The sequence below is a fragment of the Barbus barbus genome (assembly GCF_936440315.1).
Source record: "Barbus barbus genome assembly, chromosome: 36".
NCBI classification, from domain to species: Eukaryota; Metazoa; Chordata; class Actinopteri; order Cypriniformes; family Cyprinidae; genus Barbus; species Barbus barbus.
In genome coordinates, this window is record NC_136714.1 from 20,828,179 (window position 1) to 20,853,295 (window position 25,117).

At 37.0% G+C, this 25,117-nt stretch overlaps 1 protein-coding gene across 1 annotated transcript in view; it reads left to right on the forward strand.

Moving 5' to 3' along the window:
- LOC306855888 (putative voltage-dependent N-type calcium channel subunit alpha-1B) overlaps nt 1-25,117 on the forward strand; it is a gene marked incomplete at both ends in the record, with an annotated part of 154,338 nt that overhangs the window by 108,419 nt on the left and 20,802 nt on the right. The window contains 15 exons of the mRNA XM_079394825.1: nt 313-380; nt 527-633; nt 2,516-2,578; nt 6,288-6,953; nt 7,296-7,465; nt 8,736-8,862; nt 9,014-9,143; nt 10,480-10,539; nt 10,857-10,963; nt 16,158-16,254; nt 19,560-19,720; nt 20,097-20,237; nt 21,507-21,708; nt 22,497-22,661; nt 23,095-23,205. Coding sequence (XP_079250951.1) covers nt 313-380; nt 527-633; nt 2,516-2,578; nt 6,288-6,953; nt 7,296-7,465; nt 8,736-8,862; nt 9,014-9,143; nt 10,480-10,539; nt 10,857-10,963; nt 16,158-16,254; nt 19,560-19,720; nt 20,097-20,237; nt 21,507-21,708; nt 22,497-22,661; nt 23,095-23,205 — 2,375 coding nt within the window. The remainder of the gene's footprint in view (nt 1-312; nt 381-526; nt 634-2,515; nt 2,579-6,287; nt 6,954-7,295; nt 7,466-8,735; nt 8,863-9,013; nt 9,144-10,479; nt 10,540-10,856; nt 10,964-16,157; nt 16,255-19,559; nt 19,721-20,096; nt 20,238-21,506; nt 21,709-22,496; nt 22,662-23,094; nt 23,206-25,117) is intronic.

A 25,117-nucleotide genomic window follows, 5' to 3' on the forward strand; every position in this document is an offset into this window, starting at 1 on the left:
CAACATATGGAAAATCATAAAGTGAATATTCTTGATAGATAGATAGATAGATAGATAGATAGATAGATAGATAGATAGATAGATAGATAGATAGATAGATAGATAGATAGATAGATAGATAGATAGATAGATAGATAGATAGATAAAAGTTTTATACCTTTTAATGAAAAAAGTAGATAAAACAATTCAGTTTAATTTCTTGGAATTATTGATCAAATGTAAAAAATGTAGTCTGTTTTAATGCAAATCAAATGTTTGTTGAATGAAATGCAATATGACATACGAACTATTCTCTAACCTGATAATAACTAGACACACTTCTCAATGTATTCTTGGCCATCGCTGTGGATAACCTTGCCAATGCACAGGAGCTAACAAAGGTAATCTGACCTTAATAACAGTCCCTGTCACCTGATTTATAATAATTTTGCTTTGTTTTTTGTTATTGTACTATATTGACACAAAACAACAGGATGTAGGTTTCTTTTGTCCTGATCTTTCATTTCTGCAATGCCCATGCTTTCAGGATGAAGAGGAACAAGAGGAGGCAGCGAAGAAAAGCATGGCTCTTCAGAAGGCTATGGAGGTGAAGGAGGTCAGCCCAATGTCTGCTGCCAACATCTCAATAGCAGCGTAAGTGTCTTCTTTTTTCCCCTATATGGAACTTTTCCTCTGATATTTGTTACTTCTCTATTAAGTGTTTTGTGATTGCTTGATTGTTTTGTTGTCCAGTCAATGTCAGTGTAGTCTCGCGTAGCCAAACCCTTCAGACTGATGGCTGATTGTCTGGAATCTATGGTAGCTTTCATTGGCCAAGGCCCGCCCTTGAGGCCGTTTGACCGACATGTCAAACAACCAATCACAGGTCGTTTTGTTCAGCATCACGCGTCGGGGCGTGGAAATGTCGCCACAACAACACTATAGCGTATTTTAAAGATTCTATGCGAAATTTAAATATTTCACATACTTTTGAAAATCCAGCGATTAGTTGATCCTGATAAGCTTTGTCATCACAGTTTTAAACACGATGGCTTTCTTCTTTCGTGAGGGGGTTTGGCATCAAGCATCTTTGTTTCCATGCGGAACGTTAAAGAACACGACACACACGTCTTCCGGAAATCCTGTATAATTCAACCAATCCGACGACAACTTCGAAACTCCTGAAGTAGTTCCACCTTTGTGTGCCATATGTTCAGCCAACAGTCCATGGGCGTGACGTCTGAGGCTGAGACTAATGTCAGTTTGACCATGGCCTCCCCTTAAACCTGCTCTGTGTAGTCTGTTCTTCATGAGTGTGTTGCTTTAGGGTGATATGTTGCATCAAAACAATGTTAATATAGTTTAAAACGTCATCTGCAGAGATAGTTATAAAGGTATCATATGTGTTTTACATATGCTAATTTTTCCTGAAAGCTTCTGCAAGGTAAATAAACCTAAAGTACTTTATAGTTTAAGACAATAGGGTGGAATTAGGTTTTTTTTTCTTTCAGGTATTTGCACTTTTGGCCCATTCACACGCTCATTAATTTATTTATAGTAATATGCCTATGAACCACATCCAGCAATCTACATACATGCATCACAGGAAATTTGTTGTATCCTTTATGTATCCATTTTATGTACCCTAAATTCACAAGTAATATTTTCATAGTATTTTCAGTAAGAAAATTAAGAAATTATTATAATTTTAAAAAATATCTAGTCTTAAAAACATACAATTAATATATAATTTTATAATTATTTTACAAATACATAATGATTATTATATAATTTAATATATTCCTTATCAAAAATTTACAAGACAAATAAATGAATAAATGTTTTAAAATTACAAATCAACCTTTTCTATACAAAAGTGCCTTTACGTGAAGAAACAATGAATGATGTAATGTGCAATAATAGGTTTTAAGAAAACAACAATCTGAATGCTTCTGTCTTCAGTTTGAATGCAACAGACTGTCTTTTTTCTGGTTGTTCTACTTTAATTTACATTTGTTATTTGTTTTTATGCGTGTAACAATTTCTTCTTGTCTGTTCACAGATTACATGATGTTAGCATTTTACAATTGTCACTTCAGTATTTCTTAACAAAACCAATTATAATTCACATTTAATTGTATCACATCAAATCACAGAGTATTATTTACGAAACTGCAAACACTTCTGTAATGCAACTTGTTTATGAGTGGTTTTTTTAACACACGTATTGTTAGCTTTATATTTTGGTGACACTGAAGTGAAGGGCCAAATATTCAGAGATCTGTTTTTAAAATAATTTCATGTCTGTTTTATGCATTTTCTTAGTCTTCAAACATTCTCCATGGCCACAGTCTGTAGAGTGTTTAAAGTGTCCTTTACTGAAGTGTTACCAATGTTTGTGTCTTGTATTTGAAACACAAAGGAGACAGGTGGACAGACAGTGGCATCACCCTGACTGCCATCTGCTCCCTCGGCACTTCTTTCATTTGCATTTGTGTCTCATTCTTTTGTTTTGTTTTTTGTTTCGCATGTGCAGTTTTGTAAAGCAAAATCGAGATGCAATCTCTCGCAGGTCTTCAGTCTGCAGCGTTCACTCACCGTGAGTTCTGCTCTCACTTACAATACTCCTCTCCTCTCCTCTCCGCTCCTCTCAACTTCTATTCCTACATCTATACCTATTCCAATCTCATTAAAACTGTAATCCTCTCGTTGATTTTCCCTTTCTGTGTTTTAATCATAGCTCATCTCATTGATTTTGGGGGTGATTATAGCATGAATTTTTGTAGTAAATAAATGCTTTCATGCAGAATCTGATTAATCAACATTGTCCATCCCAGCACCCTTTTATTAAATTGCAGCCATGCATGTCTACATGGCTGGTGTTAGTATGGTTAGTGGTTGATTTCCTTATATTTAGTGCTCTTAAAAGACAACACAACTCCTGAAGTTAGAACTGGAAATGGAAAGTTTGTCGATTGTTGTCTGAAAAAATTGTGTTTTGAAATAAAAAACTTAGATTTAGGGTTTCTATAGTTAATATTTGCTAGCATGTTGCTAGACAGTTGCTTAGATGTTCAGGATGGTTGCTCGATTGTTTTTATAACAGATGCTATGGTACATGGATCGCGGAACGAACCAAAAGAAGGGGGGACCCTGAGGTGGGTGTTGGTTGCAGAACTATATAATACATACATAGTTCTTAAACATCATTCATCCAGAGTTTTTGAACGAATCTCTTGAATGATTCAAACATCAAATACATTTAACAGTCACTGTTTGCCACCTACTGGCATAATGTAACATATACAATCTATATTTGAAGCATATCATTAGTTCCAAAGGTTAATTACTCGTTTTGATCGCGGCTGCTGCAACATCAGTCTATATCCAGATTAAAAACTTTTCTCACAATACTTTTGTTAATATTTAATGTTTGCAACACAGACATTTAGTCTGTAAGTAGACTCTTTGTGTAGAATGTTTCAAACATGAAAGCTTAGGCTACATGATGAGCGCTGCTCTGTCTGCATCAGCGGCTGCGCGAAAGCAGGTTTAAATATTCCGATGTGATTGTGTTTTCAAAAGTTTACTAGACATAGCGGAATCACCGTCATTTAGGAATAAGATTGCGTGTGTTTTATCAGAATCAGAATCAGAATGATTTAATCGGGATCACGGGATCAGTGTTTTAATCGGGATCACGATCTGTTAGTTATTAAACTTGCATACATATGAGCCTATAGCCTATGGTTTTTTTTGCTTTTTTTTTTTTTGTAGCCCATGTCATATTTGTACCAGACCTCAAAAGTAACCCGGGCCCAGGCGGCCCCCCACCCCCGCTTCCGCGACCCATGCTATGGTATTCTGGGTGGTTGCTAGGTTGTTGCTATAGTTCGGGTGGATGGATGGATGGATGATAGATAGATAGATAGATAGATAGATAGATAGATAGATAGATAGATAGATAGATAGATAGATAGATAGAGAGATAGAGAGATAGAGAGATAGATAGATAGATAGATAGATAGATAGTTTACTAGATAGATAGATAGATAGATAGATAGATAGATAGATAGATAGATAGATAGATAGATAGATAGATAGATAGATAGATAGAGATAAGCTATAGTGTCTTATAAATTTATTATGTAAATTTCTTCTTATGTAAACCTTTATATATATTACACCATGTCAGGATAGTAATTTAGAGACATTATGCTTAATTAGTACATAATAAGTAGGCACACAGACTAGATTAATTATTTTACATTATTTGTAGGTCATTTGAGTCGTCTCCCTTTGTCCTTAGACTTTTCTATATTTGAAGACTCTGAGAGCCTCTGGCACTTTGATTTTCTCCTTTTGATAGCGGATAACTTTTCCAATATGAATGAAGGCCAAGCTAAACAGAGCAGTCTGGGTGTGCTGTCCGCAAGCTTCACTGACTATTTGGATCAACGGCCTTTGTAGTGTGTGGGTTTGGTCTTTGTGTGTGTGTGTGTGTGTGTGTGTGTGTTTACGCATGCAAGGGAGAGAATGGCACTAATCAGTGCCTAATAAGAAACAGCATAATCATTTGGTGCATAGAAAGTATATTAAAATCTGCGTCTTCATGTTGTTTGTCTGTGTTACGTTTTCCTTTCTCTCTAGTTGTTCTTTCCTTCTTTCTTGACCTCATTTCATATAATATCCTTGTTTGTCTTTAACATGTCTGTCGTTTTTGTGCTGTGCGACCCTGAATGTGTCTCTAAGGAGTTATGTCTACACTCCATGTCGTCGCTTTGTGAGGTATAGTGACATGTCTCAGGATGCTTTTGTTATTTTTGTTCAAATTTAGTGGTTTTTATCATTAGTACATGCTATTAGTGCATCATTAGGGCTTCTGAGTCCCTGTAGTCCCATGATGCTCTCTGTCCCCTCTTAACAATGGAACAGCATTTGCTGTTGGACGTAAGTGAAATGCATGAGTCATAGAGCATGACATACAGATTATACTGAAACTGCATATAGAAAAACATCTGTGCCAACCACTGTTCCACTCGAATGCTTGAGAGCCCAATGTTGTTAAGAGTGTAGCTCACCCAAAAGTACAAATTTAGTAATTTTCTCACTCGTAGTGTTTCAGACCTGTTTGAATGCTTAAACTATAGTACATTAGTCATATGGATAGCTTTTATGATGTTTTTGCATCCAATGAAACTTCAGTCCTTACTTATTATAATAACACAGAAAAAGTGACCAGTAAGAATTTCTCCTTATGTATTCCACAGAATAAATAAAGTCATACGGGTTTAGAGCAACACAAAAGTGAATAACTTTGTGACAGCACTTTCGTTTTGGGTGAATATTCCTTTTATAGTAGGCTAACTCACAAAGTTTATTCATTTTTGTTTATTATTTTGTCCGTTTGAAGACCAGAGTAGCTAATTGTTGGTCTGCTGAACCTTTAAGAATTAATGACTTGTTCCTTTAAGATGTGAAAAATCTTACTTCGATTAAAAAAAAAACAAACGTTATACTGTTTTAATCATTTACTATTACTATAATATTGTGTATTTAAAAATTTGAAGTAATGTTTATTTTTATATTTTTCAGTATTCTTTTTTTTACATTTTTATATTTAAGTTTTAGAAATTTTTATTTATTTTTAATTAATTTATATTGGTTTTTATTTAAATATTTCTATATACCTTATAATTTTAAAACTGCCAAGGCAGCAAGTGTTAGTTTAGTTTAAGACCTGTAAATTACCTTTGTTTTGATTGGCTGGCCTCTCTACATGAAAAACTTGTAATTATTTTCTTATATTTACTCTTTTACTTCGAATAATCTTCTCATCTAATGTCAAACTCTAATGATATCATGAAGATTGGGATAGTCCACCCCAAAATGAAAATTCTGTTATCATTTATTCACCCTCAAGTCATTCCAAACCTGTATGATTTTATTTTATCTTTGAAACACAAAAAAGACATTTTAAAGAATGTTGATCACCAAACAGTGTCAGTTGCTCTTGCCTTTCATTGTATGGACAGAAAATAGAGTGGATGTCAATAGGAAGTAATATTTTGAGGAATTTGTCTGGTAACCAAAATTCTTCAAAACATCAAAACAGAAGGAAGAAAGTAAGTTAGTTTTAGAGAGTAAATCATGACATAATTTTTTTATTTCTTTGGGTGTACTACCCCTTTAACCATGTTCAAAGTGATTTTGAGTGTTCAGCAGTGGTGGGCTCATGGATGTGGGTGTTATCAGAGTAAATACATATTGATGTGTGTAATTCAGGTGAATGTTCTTCCGTCCCTCAGTAAAGAGCAGCAGAGGTCACTGCAGAAGATGTCCATATGGGAGCAGCGCACCACCCAGCTGCGCAGACACAACATTCGCAACAGCAGCGAGGCCCTTTACAGCGAACTAGAGCCTGAAGAGCGTCTGCGCGTGTCTTCGGCGCTCCAACTGCGGCCTGACATGAAGGCCCACCACGATCGGCCGCTGGTAGTGGAGCACCAAGAAGGTACTGTGGACAATTCTAGGACTGACAGAGATGGAGACACTCCAGACTGTCAACCGTCCTCCAGCCACCCAAGGAAGCACCATCGATGTCAAGGGGAGAACGGAGATGCAGGAGAAGGGCGGCACCATAGACACCACAGCCGGAACAGAGAGCACCAGGGAGGCTTGGAGCACAGCAACAATCAGGATGGAGGACACAGGAACCACCACACAACTGGTTCTCTTGAGGAGGGCATAGGGATGGAGGAAAGAGAACACAGACACCACCAATCTCGCCGATCCAGAGAGGTCAACGGGAATGGCAATGGCACGATCAGTAATGGAGGCAGAGGCGAGGGTAGGACACGAGGTCACAGAGAGGACGAAGGGGGGAATGGAGAGAGGAGGAGACACCGTCCACGTGTTAAAGCCCAGTCCACACTGGATGGAGAAGAATGCAGGGAGAATGGTGGAAAACACAGGTACGTTCTCAGACTGCATGGTGGCTCCACATACTATTTAGACACTTAAAGGGATAATCCACCCAAAGTCTGTTTTTCTTTAATATAAGTGACATTACTTTGATGTGTTGTTTTGTAATGCACTGTCATTCATAATTATATGTGAGACAATTTGAAGCGACGAACATTCCGAATATACTGACATTGAGTGCATGATCAGTCATGGCATTTATTATTATAATTTCATTGTTGCTTTGATCTGCATGTACTTCACAAAGCATTAGGCAGCACTTTGAGATATATTGTGTATGTATTTTGTATATATATTTTTTCATTCTGATTAATAGATTTTTGATATTACAGGGGCAGACCAACAGGAACAGACAGCCAACCAACCAGCCCTCTCCAGTCTCCAACTGAGGAGAAGCCAGAGGACAAAGATAATCTAAAAAACAGCACCAGAGTGGGCCCAACTGGAATCAACATCCCTGTCACTATAACTGCCCCACCAGGAGAGACTACAGTCATTCCCAGTAAGTATTCTTTCATCTCCTGCTTGAATAATTTGAGCACATTGTGCCAAAAATAACAAATCAATTGAATAATTCGACTAGTGATTTTTTAAAATAATGAATCATATATAGGGCCAGTTTTACTAACAGTTTGCCCCAGTGCAAACCGTCTTTTGGCGTTAAAATATTGTACTGTCAGGTTTTACTAAAGACGCGCATTGACGAATTAGTGCTGAAAAAGGCATGGACTCAGTTACTTTTGTGCCTGACCTCATTGAATATGCATTTGTAGGAGTTTCCCTTTCAGACGCAAAAGTTATAGGAGGAGAGTATTCAAATGTATCACGCAGCGTGTTTTACTAACTTTTGCGCTTGTCAAATTACTGGCATTTGCGCCATTATTTAACGCCCAAAAAAAGCAAACTATTTTGCGCTTGAAATGGTGGCAATTAGTGTTGGTAGGAGGAGGCACCACAGAGAGCGTGTGGTAGAAGGGAGAGGGTTTTTTTCCACACGTGTTATTTTGAATGCCAGAAGGCCAGAAGAACACATTTCATATGCATATCATATCATTTGCCAAGGCATGTTATTTTTAATTTGCTTCAGGAAATAAAAGATGACTTGGAACCCTCAACTAGGAGTCACGCAATACCAGGTCTATCAAAACTTCTAGCAAACATTAATTTTTTGGCCTCCGGTTCCGGTCCATGTATTGTGGCTTTTTTATTTCTTTATTCTTTATTTGCAACTACGCTAATTTGCGCTGCACTTGGTATATTGTGTTGGTAAATATGTAAATGAGATGTTGCGTCTGTGTTCTTTAATTTGTGCATTGTTAGTAAATCACCTGCAGAAATTTCCACGCCCATCTGTGCTGTATTGGAATTGCGCTCTCGTGCTAATGTGCCCTGTTTAGTAAAATTGGCCTATAGTGTATTTTGAATATATACATTTTTTCATATGTCCAAGCTGTCACTGTACAAGTGTTCCATGCAACCCTAATAAAAATAAGCAAATAAAATAAGTTCAGCTTAACAGCAGCTTAGGCATCATGCTAAATTACTCCTTGTATGTTCCACATTGGAAAAAGTGTTTTGAGATTTACATGAGGGTAAATACATGATGACCGAATATTCATTTTTGGTTGCATTATCCCTTTAAGTATTATCTACTAACTACATAATCATTTTTGAAAAAGCAGCACCGCTTAAATGAAGGCAGCATAGAATGTTTATTTGACACTTGTGATATTCTCTCCTCATCTTTGCTCTAATGATCATCTGTTTGACAGTGAACAACATTGATGGTGACAGTCTACTGCTGAACGAGGAAAAGAAGGATCTTGATGAGCTAAATCAGAATGCACCCAAACACATTCTGCCATACAGCTCCATGTTTGTGTTCGGTCCAACTAACCCGTGAGTTAAACCCAACTACTATGCTCCAGAAAACTCTTGAGGAGAGATTTTAAATATGTGTATCACATACAGTATATTACTTGCCTCATTTTGTTCAAGGTACCTGCTAAATATTGTGAATAAGTGTTGTGTTTCGATGTTGTCTCCACAGAGTGAGACGGCTGTGTCATTATGTGGTGAACCTACGGTATTTTGAGATGTGTATTCTCTCAGTCATCACCATGAGCAGCATCGCCCTCGCAGCTGAAGACCCTGTGCAGGCCAATGCCCCGCGCAATGATGTAAGACCCAGACTTACCTGGAAAATTTAAAATCTGTAAATTCCAAGTCTGAAAAAGCCAATATATAAGTTTTATTTTTATGTAAGTTATAAAATGTTTGTCTTTTCATATATTTTGTTTTTTAAATAATGTCCATTTATTCAATGTTATCCATAAAATCCAGCAAAGGCTGATCTCATTGTCTCTGTATGCTGGGGTTATGACGTCGGTAGTGTTTACATAACTCGAGAACAATCCTGTAGGGCAGTATGGCAGCCCTTGTCTGAACTGTCATGCTGAGGGTTGTTACTAGTCCCACTGACTGGCTTTTGTACAATATTTTTATTTCGGGACAGCCCGTGAGCCCGTTATGTGCCCAGTGCCACTGCATTAGCCCATAAGTGTAGCTTATTAAACATTTCTCCCTGTAGCCAAACACTGGTCGCCCACTGAAGCTAAGCAGGGTTGAGCCTGGTCAGAACCTGGATGGGAGACCTCCTGAGAAAACAAGGTTGCTGCTGGAAGAGGTGTTAGTGAGGCCAGCAGGGGGTGCTCACTCTGTGGTCTGTGTGGGTCATAATCCCCCAGTATAGTGACGGGGACACTATACTGTCAACAAGCACCGTCTTTCGGATGAGACGTTAAACCGAGGTTCTGACTCTCTGTGGTCATTAAAAATCCCAGGATGTCTTTTGAAAAGAGTAGAGGTGTGACCATGGTATCCTGGCCAAATTTGCCCATTGGCGTCCGACCATCATGGCCTCCTAATCATCCCCATACACTGATTGGCTTCATCACTCTGTCTCCTCTCCACCAATAAACTGGTGTGTGGTAGGCGTTCTGGCGCAATATGGCTGCCGTCGCATCATCCAGGTGGATGCTGCACACTGGAGATTTGAGTGCCTAGAAAAGCACTATATAAATGTAATGAATTATTATTATTATTATTATTATTACAGAGAATTACGTGTAAACATGTCTGCAAGAATCCCATAGTCCACTGTCTTTCCTTCCAATTGATTCACTGTGCCTGATCGGCTTGTCCAATGAATCACTGCTTACACCCAATATTTCCCAGCTGCTCATGTGGGAGGAATGAAAGGGAGAAAAAAACCTTGAGTATTTATTTGAAACATCTATTTTTGTCTCTCAAAAAATACAATGTACGTCATGTCTATTCTGTTTTGGAGATTATTGAATTACTCGCTGAATCATAGCTGCAGTGGGGCCAAACACTATGGTTTATGCTTTAGATTTTGATATTATTTATGGTATCATCCACTTTCTTTTGCTCAGACAGTTTGTGGGACTGCAAAAATACAAAAAAATAACTGCTTATTTCTTGTGGTTGCCTCAGGTGCTGAAATACCTAGATTATGTCTTCACTGGTGTGTTCACGTTTGAGATGGTTATAAAGGTAAATAAAATCACCTTTCATCTATTTTTAGAACTGTGCAATATTAAATAATTTGGATTTTAATTTTTAATCAGTTTATTATATTTAAAAAACAGAATTTAAACTTGAACTTGAAAACATTGTGCTGCTTAATGTTTTTGCTGATACTGATACTTATTTTCCAGGATTCTTTATTGATTAGAAAGTTCAAAAGAACACCATGTTTTGAAATATAACCTTTTGTAACATCATGAATGTTACTTTTGATCAATTTAATGCATCCTTGCTTAATAGAATTAATGCATGTTTGTTTACCACTTTTTTCATCTCCCATCTAGATGATCGATCTTGGGCTGCTGTTGCATCCTGGGTCTTACTTCAGGGACCCGTGGAACATACTGGACTTCATCGTAGTCACCGGTGCTCTGGTGGCCTTCGCCTGCTCGTGAGTGGCTTTTTTTTGTAATTCTGTCAGAGTGGTGCAGACAGAGCGGTCAGAAGGGCAGACTGTCAGTTCAAATCCAGCAAGAGAGCGTTCAGTCGAAAATGACGGAAACAGGATGTGACTGTCTGCTGTTTAGTATCTGGTGTGAGATGGAGCTCTGTGATGAGTGGAAGTGTGGCATCTGTGTGTAGTTTGGTCTTCGGAACTGAACGGTTTAACATGCATCTTTTTTTTAAGCTCATAATAGGATTGTTTATAACGCGCACACCTGTGCTAATGATTCGGGTTTAGTATTTCCCACAGGAGCTGAGCCAGACAGTTGCAGAGAAGACACATTTCCTAGCAGTTTGCTTTTAATTCTTATTGTTCCTGATCCACCCATGATAATTAGTAATGATTTCCTAAATGTGCTGTTACTCTTCTAGTTGAATTAATTCATGATTTTCAACTGATGGGTGATAAAACAGGAATAAAATCCACTCACATATAAATAAAATAGACTCGCAGAATTTTTCATTTAAAAACGAAAATTTGCTGAAACTTTACTTAACCTCAAGATGTAGATGGGCTTGTTTCTTCATCATAACAGATTTGGAGAAATTTAACATTACATCACTTGCTCACCAGTGGATCCCCTGCAGTGAATGGGTGCCATCAGAATGAGAGTCCAAACAGCTGATAAAAACATTATAATAATCCACAAGTAATCCACATGACATCATTTAATGCCTTGAGAAGTGAATAATGCATCCATCAAGACGTTATTTTACTTGAAACCATTGTTTCCAGCTAAAATTTGAGTCATCTGTCCATAATATTGCATTCTTCAATGGAAAACGTCATTTTGTCTGAATCAGGAGAGAAATATGCACAGACTAAGGTCCGTTTACAAATGTAAACAGTTTACAACAGTTAAAAAAATATATATGTCTGAAATCCTTTCACATGGATTTAGATGTGAAAGGACAACAGGGGGATGGAACTTTTCACTGAAGGAAGCATTATTATGGATTATGGACTGGTAGTTTGGCCAGAAGCCAAATTTTTGGGATGTTTTAGCTGTTTGGACGGTTATTCTGACAGCACCCATTCGCAGAGGATCCATTGGCGAACAAGTGATTTACCCAAATCTGTTCTGATGAAGACAAACTCTACATTTTGGATGGTGTGAGTGTGAGTAAATTTTCAGTAAAGTTTCATTTTTGGGTGAACTGTTCCTTTAAAGTAGGGACTTGAGCCATATCGAGAGACCAGAATATTTTAGAGTCTTGGGTGCTTGAGCCACAAAGTAAATTCCTCCATAGCAATGCCTTTGCAACCACCCACAACAGTAATGTATTTTATTAAGCCCGGTGGATACAATTTCCTCTGCGAGGCAAACATTAATGCACACGCTCGGTTTGACAGCGCGTGTGTGATTTGTGTAATGAGTGCAAGGTCTAGTTTGAGTGTGGCTGAAACCTCTTAGTTGTCATGTGCAGATGCTCAGCTGTCTCACTCCACCTCTACAGTTGACAGAAGGACCCTGGGGTGCTTTAAAATAGCTGAAAAAGAGGTGATGGAAAACTGCTCAGCTTTTGATACCAGCCGTTCTGTGTGAGTTTGCAGCTGTATTATTCAGTAGCGTTGAAATTGTCCATCAGCTCCAGTTGGCATCTGTGCTTCCGACGGTGGCACTACAGCATATCTAGGCATTTGTTCAGCTATGGACACCTTTCACTCTTTGTTTCAAATTTTATATACTGTATGCACTATTGTATATTGATTATACATGTATCTCATTGTGTTTTGCTCTTTCTGATTCTCTTGTGTTTGTCTCCCTTTAACTGCGCTGTAATCTTCTCTCTCCTGTGCTCTTCTTCAGTGGTTGATAGCAAGCTTGTGTCTTGTGGGCTTTAATGTTTCTCATTTAGTTTTTTCTTTCTCCATCCATCTTTCTTTTCTTTCTCTGTCTCTCTCTCTCACACTTTCTTTATCTGCCCTGTCCTTTCCTCTCGCTTGCGTTGCTTTCAGGAGCTTCATGGGGTATGCACTTGTTATTACCTGCTTCCCGTGTATCTGCCTGAGTTATGAGTGTTTGTTTGTGTGGATAAGGAATCGCTAGACCAGTGCAACGCATTCGCAAGATTTGTGAGACTGCACTTCTGTGGACCATGATTGGGCATGATTTTTTAAGCTCAATATACTTCAGCAAGTAAATAAACTACTTGCCAATTGCTCATTATTTAATCTGTATTCATAAGGAAGCCCAACATAATGCATATTTTAAATGTAATTGTAAGAAGGACAGAATGATACTCACTGCTGTAAGATAAAATAAATACCAACTGTCTACTAAGGAAAAGATATTTATGACTTGTACACCTTTTATTTTTACATTTTTAAGAATCAAATATATTTTACTTGCTGTACACAATCAGCATCTATCACAAGGACTTGCATGAACCTTCATGCATGTACTTTCTTATAGTGCGTGTGTTTGTGTGTGTGACATTTGCCAGTCTGTAACCTTTTAACTTTTGTGATTTTTATCACAATTCCATGTTGCGACATTTCTATATTTACTGCTCAAAGTCATTTATCTTGCAGAGATGTTACAAACAAACAGTAATTAATAATCCCTCACTGCATCATGTCTTTGCTTATTGTAATGATTTATTGTGCGCTGGAGTTGCTTTGATGCTTTTTAATCTTTTTTTGCTGTTCATCCTTCCACAGTGTTTCCACTCAGTGACAGCTCTCTTCTGTTCTGATCTCATTTAATCTGCATTTATTGCTTATTCTATGTCTGTGACGCGGCTTATTATGTGTGTTTCTATGTTTGTGTACATGTGCATGGTTTTTCATCGGTTTCCCTCGTCAGATCGCAGCAAAGCGTGACCAGGTGGGGACAGTCTATATATCTATAAAAACATGCACTTTACCGCCCCCAATCTCCCCATGGACCACTCCAAACTCACAACCCTTCAACTCTTCCACTAATTCAGCCTTTGTAGAAGAGGATGGACCTACTGGACCTACTTTTACCCAATGACTTGACCTTTGACCTTTGCAAGGGCTTATAGAAACTACTACTCCTATTGTTTCCAGAGGACAGACACCCTTTATGCTAACAGTCAAACAAAATCTGAATTGCTATTGATAATTGCTATTAAATTATATTCATTGATAAAAAACTGCATATCGGACATCAGACGTTCTGCAAAAGTAAACTGCTTGTTGTGATAGATAGATAGATAGATAGATAGATAGATAGATAGATAGATAGATAGATAGATAGATAGATAGATAGATAGATAGATAGATAGATAGATAGATAGATAGATAGATAGATAGATAGATTGCAAAATAGATTATGAAATAAATCATTAAAGTATTTGTTCTGAAAAGTATTTGTTTTACTGAATTTTTGATAATTTGATGATTAAAAATAATTTCCACAAATTTATCAATCAATCAATACAAATTAAAAAATAATATTACCACAAAATATTCCCCTATTAATTAATATAAAATATTTGCTTATCACAAATACAAAGTCAATTATAATCTTAATTTTTATATAATATATTTTTCAATTCAATTCATGTTTATTTGGATAGCACTTTTCACAATATACATTGTTGCAAAGCAGCTTCACAGAACATGAAAGTTCTATTGTAAATCTTGTTGTTGTTGCTTTTTAATTTTGGGCTTAAACTTGAGTCAGGCATGTGATTGACCCTTGTATCAGGGTGCATCAGGTGCCTTTATCATGTTACAAATATTAGGCACAACCACTTCAGCACTGGACCTGTGTGATGGGTGCTTGGAGACAGATGGTCCTCTGAAATCTATGGGAGTATAGTTGAGTGTCTCATTGGGCAGAGATCCACATGCACCCCTGGGGTGTGTTGTGAGACTGACAGACATTGCATGGACATTGCATGCCAGTGTTATAGAGTCCCAACTCCTCATGGGAGAGAAAAAGTAAGCAGACAAATCACAGAGCTAAGCTATCACTCCCTAAACCTGGCATTTTCTTTAGAACTTTAGTAGTTTTTTTCTTAGACGCTCATGCTTATTTTATATGTCGAGCATTTGAAGTTTTGTATTTTACATAATGAATGTTTTTAAGACACAGACACACAGAAAAAGCTTATCTTAGTGAAGTTTGACAGCCTATTTCAGCTGTCAAGGAAATATCTCACCGGTCAGAATGAACCACTTTTTTGGATTAAACAGGGTTGAAATGGAGGTCGTTCTTGTTCATTGACGTGTCTGCTAAAGTTTAGAGTAAAAGAGTTTTAAAATAGCCTTTTCTTATCTTTTCAGATGAGTTCCATTCTGTTGAACTCTGTAATTTCAAATGCCATTCATTGTGAACCTGCCTTACAGCAGCTGTACCATTCAGAAAACTAATCCTTCAGTGTGTCATTGATGTTGACTGTCTTCAGTGACTTCGTTTAACTTCAAGTCAATCCTGAAAAAGTATGGTATGGAACTCGAACAACAAAGCAGCATTGATTATTCAAACTTTAACACAATTTATTTTCTGTTCAGTTAACTTTTATTAATGTTTCCTTCTAAGGCAGGCATCACTGTTATGAACGTTATACTTACGTTTAGGGATTTCAACTACAAAAAAGTATTAAACTTCATTGTCGGTTTGCAATTATTGACCTTGCCTGAAAAATCTCTTAGACTTGCAGAAAACCAGATCGTAACACCCTGGCAACCACCAGCAACACCCTAGCAACACAGTGACGAGTTTTCCAAGAGCAATAATTGTAAAAATGGCCTTTTTTAGCTTCCCAGCATCAGACTGTTACTTGGCCAACTGTGGTTTTTACAAAGAGACCATCCCTGCTGAATGGATTGTTTCTTTGTATCTTTTTCTGGAGAATGATTGTTATTTTACAGAAATATAACATTTTAAATGAAATTTATCATCAGTCTCAGAGGTAGGTTTGTTTCTGTAGAATAACCTCCCCTTGAAGGCATGCTTTTTACTAACCAAATAACCTCTAGCTAATGTAATTCTGAATTACATGATGGGTTGGAGGAAGCGATTAGCTCATTATAATGTAATTGAATTGAATTCAGGCTTTGTGCATGTGCTGGCAGATGACATCAAAACGTATCAAGTGTCTGTTAAAATGTGTGATTGCAGGCGTGTTCTAAATGTCTATAAGTCATTGCTTTTTCCTTACAGAGGAACTAAAGGCAAGGACATCAACACCATCAAGTCCCTAAGGGTCCTTCGAGTCCTGAGGCCCTTGAAGACCATTAAACGTTTGCCTAAACTCAAGGTAATTTCCTACTGTCTGGATCTTAGCCTGCTTAGTTCTTATCTTACTCCTCTGAGAGCATGCAAGTGGAATTAGGTGGTTTTAGTTGTAAAATTATTAGGGTTATCAGTCGATTAAAACATTTAATCGCGATTAATTGCATGATTATCATGAGTTAACTCACGATTAATCGTAACTTAATCGCACATTTTTATCTGTTCTAAATGTAAAACTCCAATGTTTTAATACTCTAATCAATATGGGCATGGACAAATATGGATGCTTTATGCAATACATGTTTATTATTAATGAAACCATAGTTAACATAGAGCATGAAGACTAGACAAAAGGTCATAGATGTTTTTCAAAGAACTTGTCCATGCAAAAAAGAACATAGAAATAGCAGGTTCCCATTACTTCTCTTTCTTTGCACTGAGCACTTACACAAACCTGTTTACATTTTCGCAGGACAGGGCAGCTCACTTCTTCTGAACATGCAAAATGTATATTTATTATTTATTATTACTTATTTATTATTATTTGTTGGCCTCTCTGTGCCCACATAGCTTACTGTATTTTGATGCAGCTAAATTCTCAATAAAACTGTTTTCATTGATATATTTTACTGTTTCTGTTGTCAGACAACCGAATTAATATGAAATAGTGACTGAAATGAGACCCATTAAGACTACATAACCAGCGCCCTTCCAAGACGTTAATCGGCACAAAAATCCTGATTTATAATCAAGCCTTCATCTGATAAAATCAAATAGGCTACACATAAGATAAAGACAATAACTGTACTGTTATTTCTGCTATATTTCAATGTAAAATTAGAGAAGCAACATAATAAGTGTTTTAACTGAAAGAGCTGCTCCTCTCAGCCGCTCGCTGAACAGAGCAGATGCAAAGAGAGGTGTGTGCGCAGCGGGAAAGAGAGACCTTGCACTCGTACGGCAGTACCGGCGAGTCTCAGATACTAAATAAGGTTTAGGCAAACCCTAAAGATTTGTCGCTAGGCACTTTTTAAAAAAAACAACAAAAAAAAAAAAAAAAAAAAATTTGCTAAAGGGGTCTGAAAAGTCGCTAAGTTGGCAACACTGTCAGCATCTCCATTCATTTCTCCAACTACGGGCTAGACCACGGGTCAAACAGAAAATGCGCTCTGCATTTATCGCGCATTAATAAAATTAGTGCCATTAAAATTAATTTGCGTTAATGTGTTAATTTTGACAGCCCTTAAAATTAAATGTGACCCGTGTTGGCAAAAGGAGTCGGAATGTGCAAGGTCTAATTTTGAGCTAAAGGCAAAAGTGAAAAATGTCAGTTTTGGTCGAATTTGAGGTTTTCACAAAACTGAGTTAATTAAGCTATCTTCTGGTGATCCCAATGCTCCAAATAGTAATTAAACATCTAAAATGATCTTTATTTGTATGTTTTCTGAGAGGAGTACATTTTTCTCTGCTCACTTCTGGATGACTGCTGCTGCTTCTCATCACAAGTTGTAGGTCTATTATTGCAAAGCGCAGCATTCCAGCTTTGTTCATATTCATATCGAATTCTCGATGACATGAGTCCAAACCAGTGAAATATGATTTTTAAACCAATGCTGATGAAAACAAAATGATCACGCTGACTTAGATTTGCAAAGCGCGTCTCCCTATAAAGCACATTATTGCAAAAAATGTCTTGGTGAGATTCACACAAACATAATCTGTTACGTCTTATATGAACATTTAGTTAATGGTTGGGGAAAAATCATTATCATTATATTCTATAATATAATTATATAATATAATGTGTAACATTATATTCGATCCATGCATTACAGTAGGTCTTAACATAGATCTGTCTCAATGTTAATCAAACATAAAAAAAAAAAAGCGGAATCACTTGCTGCTCTTGATTAAACTACTGTTTATTTGCATCTTTGATCTTTTTTTAATAACAAAGATAAAATTAAAAATAGCTATATTGTGATTAATAATATAGTAATTATTATTAAGAAAAGAATTGGAGGAAAATATGCAAAGTTGCCTGATGATTTTGCTTTGAAATCTTTAGAAAACTTTAACTCTATTTTTCTCAAAATCAACTTTGCTGCCTTCCAAACGGCTGTAGCTCAGTTTTGTCTGATTCCAATAATTTTTTATGTATTTTAATGGAGAATGTGAAAATAAAAAGAACACAATTTTGGAAATTTGCTCATTCGGACTCGGTTTGCCAGCATGGGTCACATACTATCGGATACATCAAATTATCATTCATTAGAACTCATAGCAAATCTATCAGTTCAGATCTATCAGTTCTTCATTCATTCATTGAAATCTTGGCAGTCTTCTCAAATAATTAGCAAGTAAGGCGATTCATCACAATGGAAATAGAAAAGTTGTGTATTGCTTATTCTGGCAAATTTAGTTATCTACGGAATCCATGAATAATGAAAATTATGCCTAGTATGCTGTTCTAAATATAGCCTTTGATAGACAGTTGCACAGATATATAGTTAATATAAATATGTAAAAGATAAATGGCACATTAAATTGGTTAATTTAAGTCAGTAACAAGTGTTTTCTGTTTTTGTGTCAGTATTTCCCTAGGTACATTATGTGTGTTACTGTGCTTGTTTGTGTGGACGTTTTGCAGGCGGGGATGATGCCCCTTGTGCAGACCTCCACATTAACAGCCTTGCTGCATCTTTCTCTCTAATCAAATCACACACTTGGGCATACAAACAAATCGTTTTAGAGACACTCACTGTTATCTGATTACATGGCTAAATTATACATTTAAACTTACTTTCTCGCCATTGTTTATTAATTTGGCTGAAGATTCGTCACCAGTGACATTAGAACAAATAATAGACTAAAAAATTAAATTACAGTTTAGTTTAGTTACAATACTAATGCACAGATAAATCCTCACAGGGCCACTGAGACATTTATCCCACCTCCGGAGATCTTATTAGCATTAATGCCAAAAAAATATATACTCAGTGCTAATAATGATACCCTGAGGGCATTAAATGAGCAGAAATTACAGAAAAATTAGAAGATTTACACATCCCCCCCACTCCCGTTTTATCCTCAGCCTAAGTGCAGTCATGTAGAGCGAGAGGAGCAGTAATCAATTAAGACTTTGCCACAGCCTACAATTAGTGAAGTTGTATGCTTTCACAAAGGTCTGGTGACATTAACACACAATGACACATTCTTCACTGATAGATTTAACAAAGGTGTGCATTACTGTCTGCATGTGGCAGCAAGGCCGTCCCCTCCAGAAGATGTTTGCAGAAGATCTGATTTGTGCTGTTTGTGTGTCCCCAGGCTGTGTTTGACTGCGTGGTGAACTCTCTAAAAAATGTGCTCAACATCCTCATCGTTTACATCCTCTTCATGTTCATCTTCGCGGTTATTGCTGTGCAGCTTTTCAAGGGAAGGTTTTTTCACTGCACCGACGAGTCCAAAGCCCTAGAGAAGGACTGCAGGTACAGCTGTGCTCTGGCTCGACTGTCTGGATATATTCTGCATGATGGATGGATGGATAGATGGAGGGATGGATGGAGGGAGGGAGGGAAGAAAATGAATGAATGGAGAGAAAAGGAAAGGAAATGACAAGTTGAATGAATGGAAGTGTGGTAGGAAGGCGGAGAGAAGACAAAGACTAAAGATTAAAATGAAAGGAAGAGTGAAGGAATGGATGGAAGGAAGGAGAGCAAAGAAAGAAGGAAAGGCAGGAGATAGAGGACAGAAGGAAGTAAAAGAGAGGAAGTTGGAAGGAAGAAAGAAGGAGTCCAAGCAGGAAGAAAAACAAAGTAAATAGTAAATAAAGACAAAGTCAGATTTTGATCTGTCTGTACTCAGGGGTCAGTTCCTGGAATACGGCAGTGATGGACTGGCCATGACACAGCCGCGCGAGTGGAAGAAGTATGATTTCCATTATGACAACGTCCTGTGGGCCTTTCTGACCCTGTTCACTGTCTCTACAGGAGAGGGCTGGCCAACGTGAGTCCACACAGAGACACTCAATGCTGGTTTTCTTACTCCTTTTACTCTGTCTGTTCTGATTAAGTTTCTCTTCTTGCTCAACTCTCTCTGGTGTAATCTGTGTTCCTTTCCACTCTCTGCTTTATAAATTTTAACTCCATGTTTTCATAGAAAAAAACTGCAATGCAGAAAATTCAGAAACTTTTTCACATTTAACTTAAATCCCTCTTCAGTCTGGTGCTCTGTGATATCTATGCATTCCTACTTGAGTTTTTTATGGAATAGGATGTAATCTTAACTATTGCATATAAACACTTTTTTCCTCTCTACGGTTTTAAGATGATGCTTTTGGTCTGTTCTACTTTTGATTATTTTTATATTATTATTATCTTATATTATTTTTTTACTTTATACCTTTTTTATAGAGAGTGTCAGAAAAGAAACAGAAAACAAAAGGGAGTATACAGTTAAATAGAAAAGTGCCAGACACTAAACATGTACATACAGTGGTGTGAAAAAGTGTTGGCCCCCTTCCTGATTTTTTTTTTTTTTTTTTGTCACTTTAATGTTTCAGATCATCAAACAAATTTAAATATTAATCAAAGATAACACAAGTAAACACAACATGCAGTTTTTAAATGAAGGGTTTTTTTTTATGAAGGGAAAACAAAATCCAAACCCACATGGCCCTGTGTGAAAGAGCGTTTGCAACCCCCCCCCCCCCCAAACAAAGACTTTTATTTTGGAAACGATTAATCGTTTGACAGCATTACAATTATTACATAATTAGTTTAAGGAGAAAAATCACAGTGAAATCAAAATGGGCAATTCTTATGTTAAAGTGTTTATTATAGAAGAAACCCTTATTTTATCTTTTTTTCATTACTTATCATTATTTTATCAAAAATCACTGCCTGAATGACAAAATTCAGTCTGTCCTATGTTTTGTTTTGTTTTTGTCAGAGAAACAATTGATGAGAAAAAACGAAGATGAGAAAAGATGATCTCAATTTCCATTTCATCACTACTTTTAAACACGAATATAATCTTTCTAAATTGTATTATTATTTTTTGTTGTAGTAGTAGTATTTTAAAATATACTTTCATTAACCATTTTTAGTTTATGGGAAATACTTTAGTAGTTTTGGATCTAACTTCACACCTTATTATGCTTAAAATGGCTTCTAAAGGTCTGTTCACTGTGGTGGACACAGTGCATCAAAGGGTTAATATAAGAAAAAAACATTTCATGATCATCTTATTGACAGTCTCTTTTTGGTTCTCTAGAGTGCTGAAACACTCTGTTGATGCTACGTTTGAAGACCAAGGTCCCAGTCCGGGTTACCGCATGGAAACTTCCATCTTCTATGTGGTCTACTTCATCGTCTTCCCCTTCTTCTTTGTCAACATATTTGTGGCTTTGATCATCATCACGTTCCAAGAGCAGGGAGATAAAGCCATGTCAGACTGCAGCTTGGAAAAGAACGAGGTAGGACGGGACAGTTGGAGGCTTAAATAGTCAGTTACAATCAGCCGTGAGCGGACGAGTAGATGGGGAGACGGCAAACTGTAGGCACCATTCACTGTTGCTTAAAACGGAGTTTCAGTGTATGTAAATTCAAGGTCAAAGTCTAGTTTCATACATGCACAGACAGTTGTGAGATGCCTGGAAGAGAAGCACTCTTAAGAGAATTCCTCTCACCTGTGTGCGGCCAACGCACCTGTCCGTCTACATCTCCACTACCTTGAGTCTAAACTCCTTTGACAAACACATACACACACAGACACATACACACACACACACACACACACACACACAAAGCACAAACTTAAACCCGGGAAGAGCTACCAGACCAGTCAGTCACAACTCTTTGAACTCTCTGGCTTTGTTCTAAAACCTATTAAGCTGTATTGTTGTCCAAACCGTTATTGAACATCATAAATATTTGATTTGAAGTGCTCTACATAGGCGGGCGTTTAGTTGGGTAGCCAGCTGGTCTCCTTGCCTGATTAACTGAAAAGTGTTCAAAACCTTTCCAAAAATTGCCAACAGACCAGTCTCTCAACCACCTAAAACCAGAAAAAACTCTGATTTGTGCAGCTAGTTTGATGTTTGTCTTCTAGCACTCATTCATTCACAGCCTTTCATTCGTTTGATTTAGAGAGCTCTGGGAATACCAATGCTGTTCTGATAATCAAACATGGAAAGATCAGGGTGATGAGTTGTTGCTTGTAGACATTCATGGTGAGATAAGGGTGCTTTGATTTCATCTACAGCGAGCTTGTATCGACTTTGCCATAAACGCCAAACCTCTGACACGCTACATGCCGCAGGACAAGCAGTCTTACCAGTACAAGATATGGAAGTTTGTGGTGTCCACTCCGTTTGAGTACTCCATCCTGACCATGATCGCCATCAACACAGTGGTCCTCATGATGAAGGTAAAACAGCTGTCATCAACAGACAGTTGAAGTTGCAGTAAGTTACTAAAGAAAAATTTACTATTAGACGTTTATATCCAATTATATCCAATGCATCCACAGAATCTTTCCACTGAACAAAAGGTTCTTTCATTTGATTTTTAAAATGTTCCTCACATTAAGATGGTTCTTTTAAGAACTCTTTGCTGATTTGTTCTTTGGGAAACCAAAAATGAAACTTCCACCTTTTGGAATCCTTATTTTTAAAAGTGTACCAAAGTTGTAGACAAACACTGAGCCATTCCATCACACAGATTGAGATTCAGCAATGCTGAATGTTGCATATGAAATTATGTGCGTGAATATTCAGTTATGAATACGTCATTTCTAATTTTGTACTCCTGAAAGCCTGTTTTACAGCTCTTTTGAATATCTCTTTTTTCTTCTTCTGTAGTTCCATGATGCTCCTAAACCATATGAGGACATGTTGAAGTGGCTGAACATTATCTTCACGGCTCTCTTCACGCTGGAGTGCATTCTCAAGGTCATTGCCTTCGGCCCTCTGGTGAGAATGGAGATATTACTTATATTTTATCATTACAATCAGTGTTTGATACTAAACTAGTTATTTGGTCCACGTATAACACAAATACATACAACAAGACTGTGAAAGTTTAGTCAGTTTACAAAAAAAAAAACACTGTACTTTAGTCATTTCAAGGCTTTACCACGTAACATTTTTTGTCTTCCAGTATTCTGTTATCAACGCAGTTCATATTTATACTGGTAGAACCTTTTTGATAAAACTTGATTAATTAATAGTTACAGTCAACAAGACACCATGCATTGGGGATTTGGTTTATTGGAGTGGGAACCTGGGAAATCTGCCATGCAAAAACGTATCTGATAAAAATAAAAAATGAAAGCATATTTATCTGCAATGCATACCGCACATAAATTTTACTGTCTAATTGGGCAGAATAAATTGCAAGGTGGACCAGACTTTTTGCTGGTAGTAAAAACTCTTTGAGAGGAGCTGAATAAAATAAGAGTATGAATGACTGATTTGAGTGAAAAGTGGAGCCCTGTTGGTTGATTGACCAGCCCTCAAGGCTGTCGCCAGTGCAAGAACTGTGAAATCAGCGAGAGGCTAATGACGGCCCGCTGGGTGAGAATAGTGTGGTCGGGTGTACAGTATGAGCAGGGGTGTGTGCAATGCATCATAAATCTCTCTCCAGTGCCGTCTGGTCTGACCTGCAGCAGAAGGTCTCATCTCAAGCTCCATTTCCATTTAAGAGGCTCATTTATTAAGAGCTTTTCTGGTGCATGACGCTTGCGTTTACCTCCACCTGTTCAGAGCTCAGGGTTGATGAATGGGTTTTGCTCATGTTGTTCTGTCCAGAATCCATGTCTAGCAGCAGTCGACTAATCTTTGCTTCATTCAGGAGATGCATGAACCCAAGGCTAAGACACCTGACAGACCATGAAAGATCACCAATGTCTGCATTTCAGTCTGCCTGAGTTTGTGCGTGTATGATTCTCTATATTTGCAAGAGCCACATTGTCCTCACTAGAATTGTAAAAGATTTTAAAAAGGACTTTTGCCTTCACAAGTAAAAACGGTCCATACTTAAATTAAATCTAAAATGGCAAAAGAGCTCTCCAAGGAATAAGTGCAGAGTTAAAGTGGGGCAATTAAAATTAATTCATTCAAAAAAAAACAATCAGCTTTGCTGAAAAGCTCTAAATTACCATCTACAGCACCTGCCTTTTACTGCAACATTTCAACTGAATATAAAGGGATAGTTCACCAAAAAAATACAAATTTTGTCATTTACTCACCCTCACGTTCCAAACCTGCATGAGTTTCTTTCTTATGTTGAACATAAAAGAAGATATTTTGAAGAATACTGGTTATCAAACAGTTTATAGCCCCCATTGACTTCCATAGTATTTCTTTCCCTACTATGGAAGTCAGTGGTGATCAACAACTGTTTGGTTCTTCAGAATTCTTCAAATTTATCTTCTTTTGTGTTCAACATAAGAAAGAAACTTATACAGGTTTGGAACTATTACTATTCCTTTAAAGCTCATAACTTGCTTTTGAACTAGTTTGACAAAGCATGTTTTTAAGCTTTTAAAATGTAAATATAATAAATAGTACTCAAGTTTTTTTTACAAATGATGAAAATATTGTAGCAATTCATTTTGATATTAAATAGAATGAGAATTTTAGCAATTTGTTAGTAGTTAATATTTAAAATTTTATTTATGTATGTGTGTGTTCGTGTATTATGTGGATGTGTGTTTGTGTTTGTTTGTGTGTGTGTGTGTGTGTGTGTGTGTGTGTATATATATATATATATATATATATATATATATATGCATACATATATAAAATCAAACATTATGAGATAGATAGATAGATAGATAGATAGATAGATAGATAGATAGATAGATAGATAGATAGATAGATA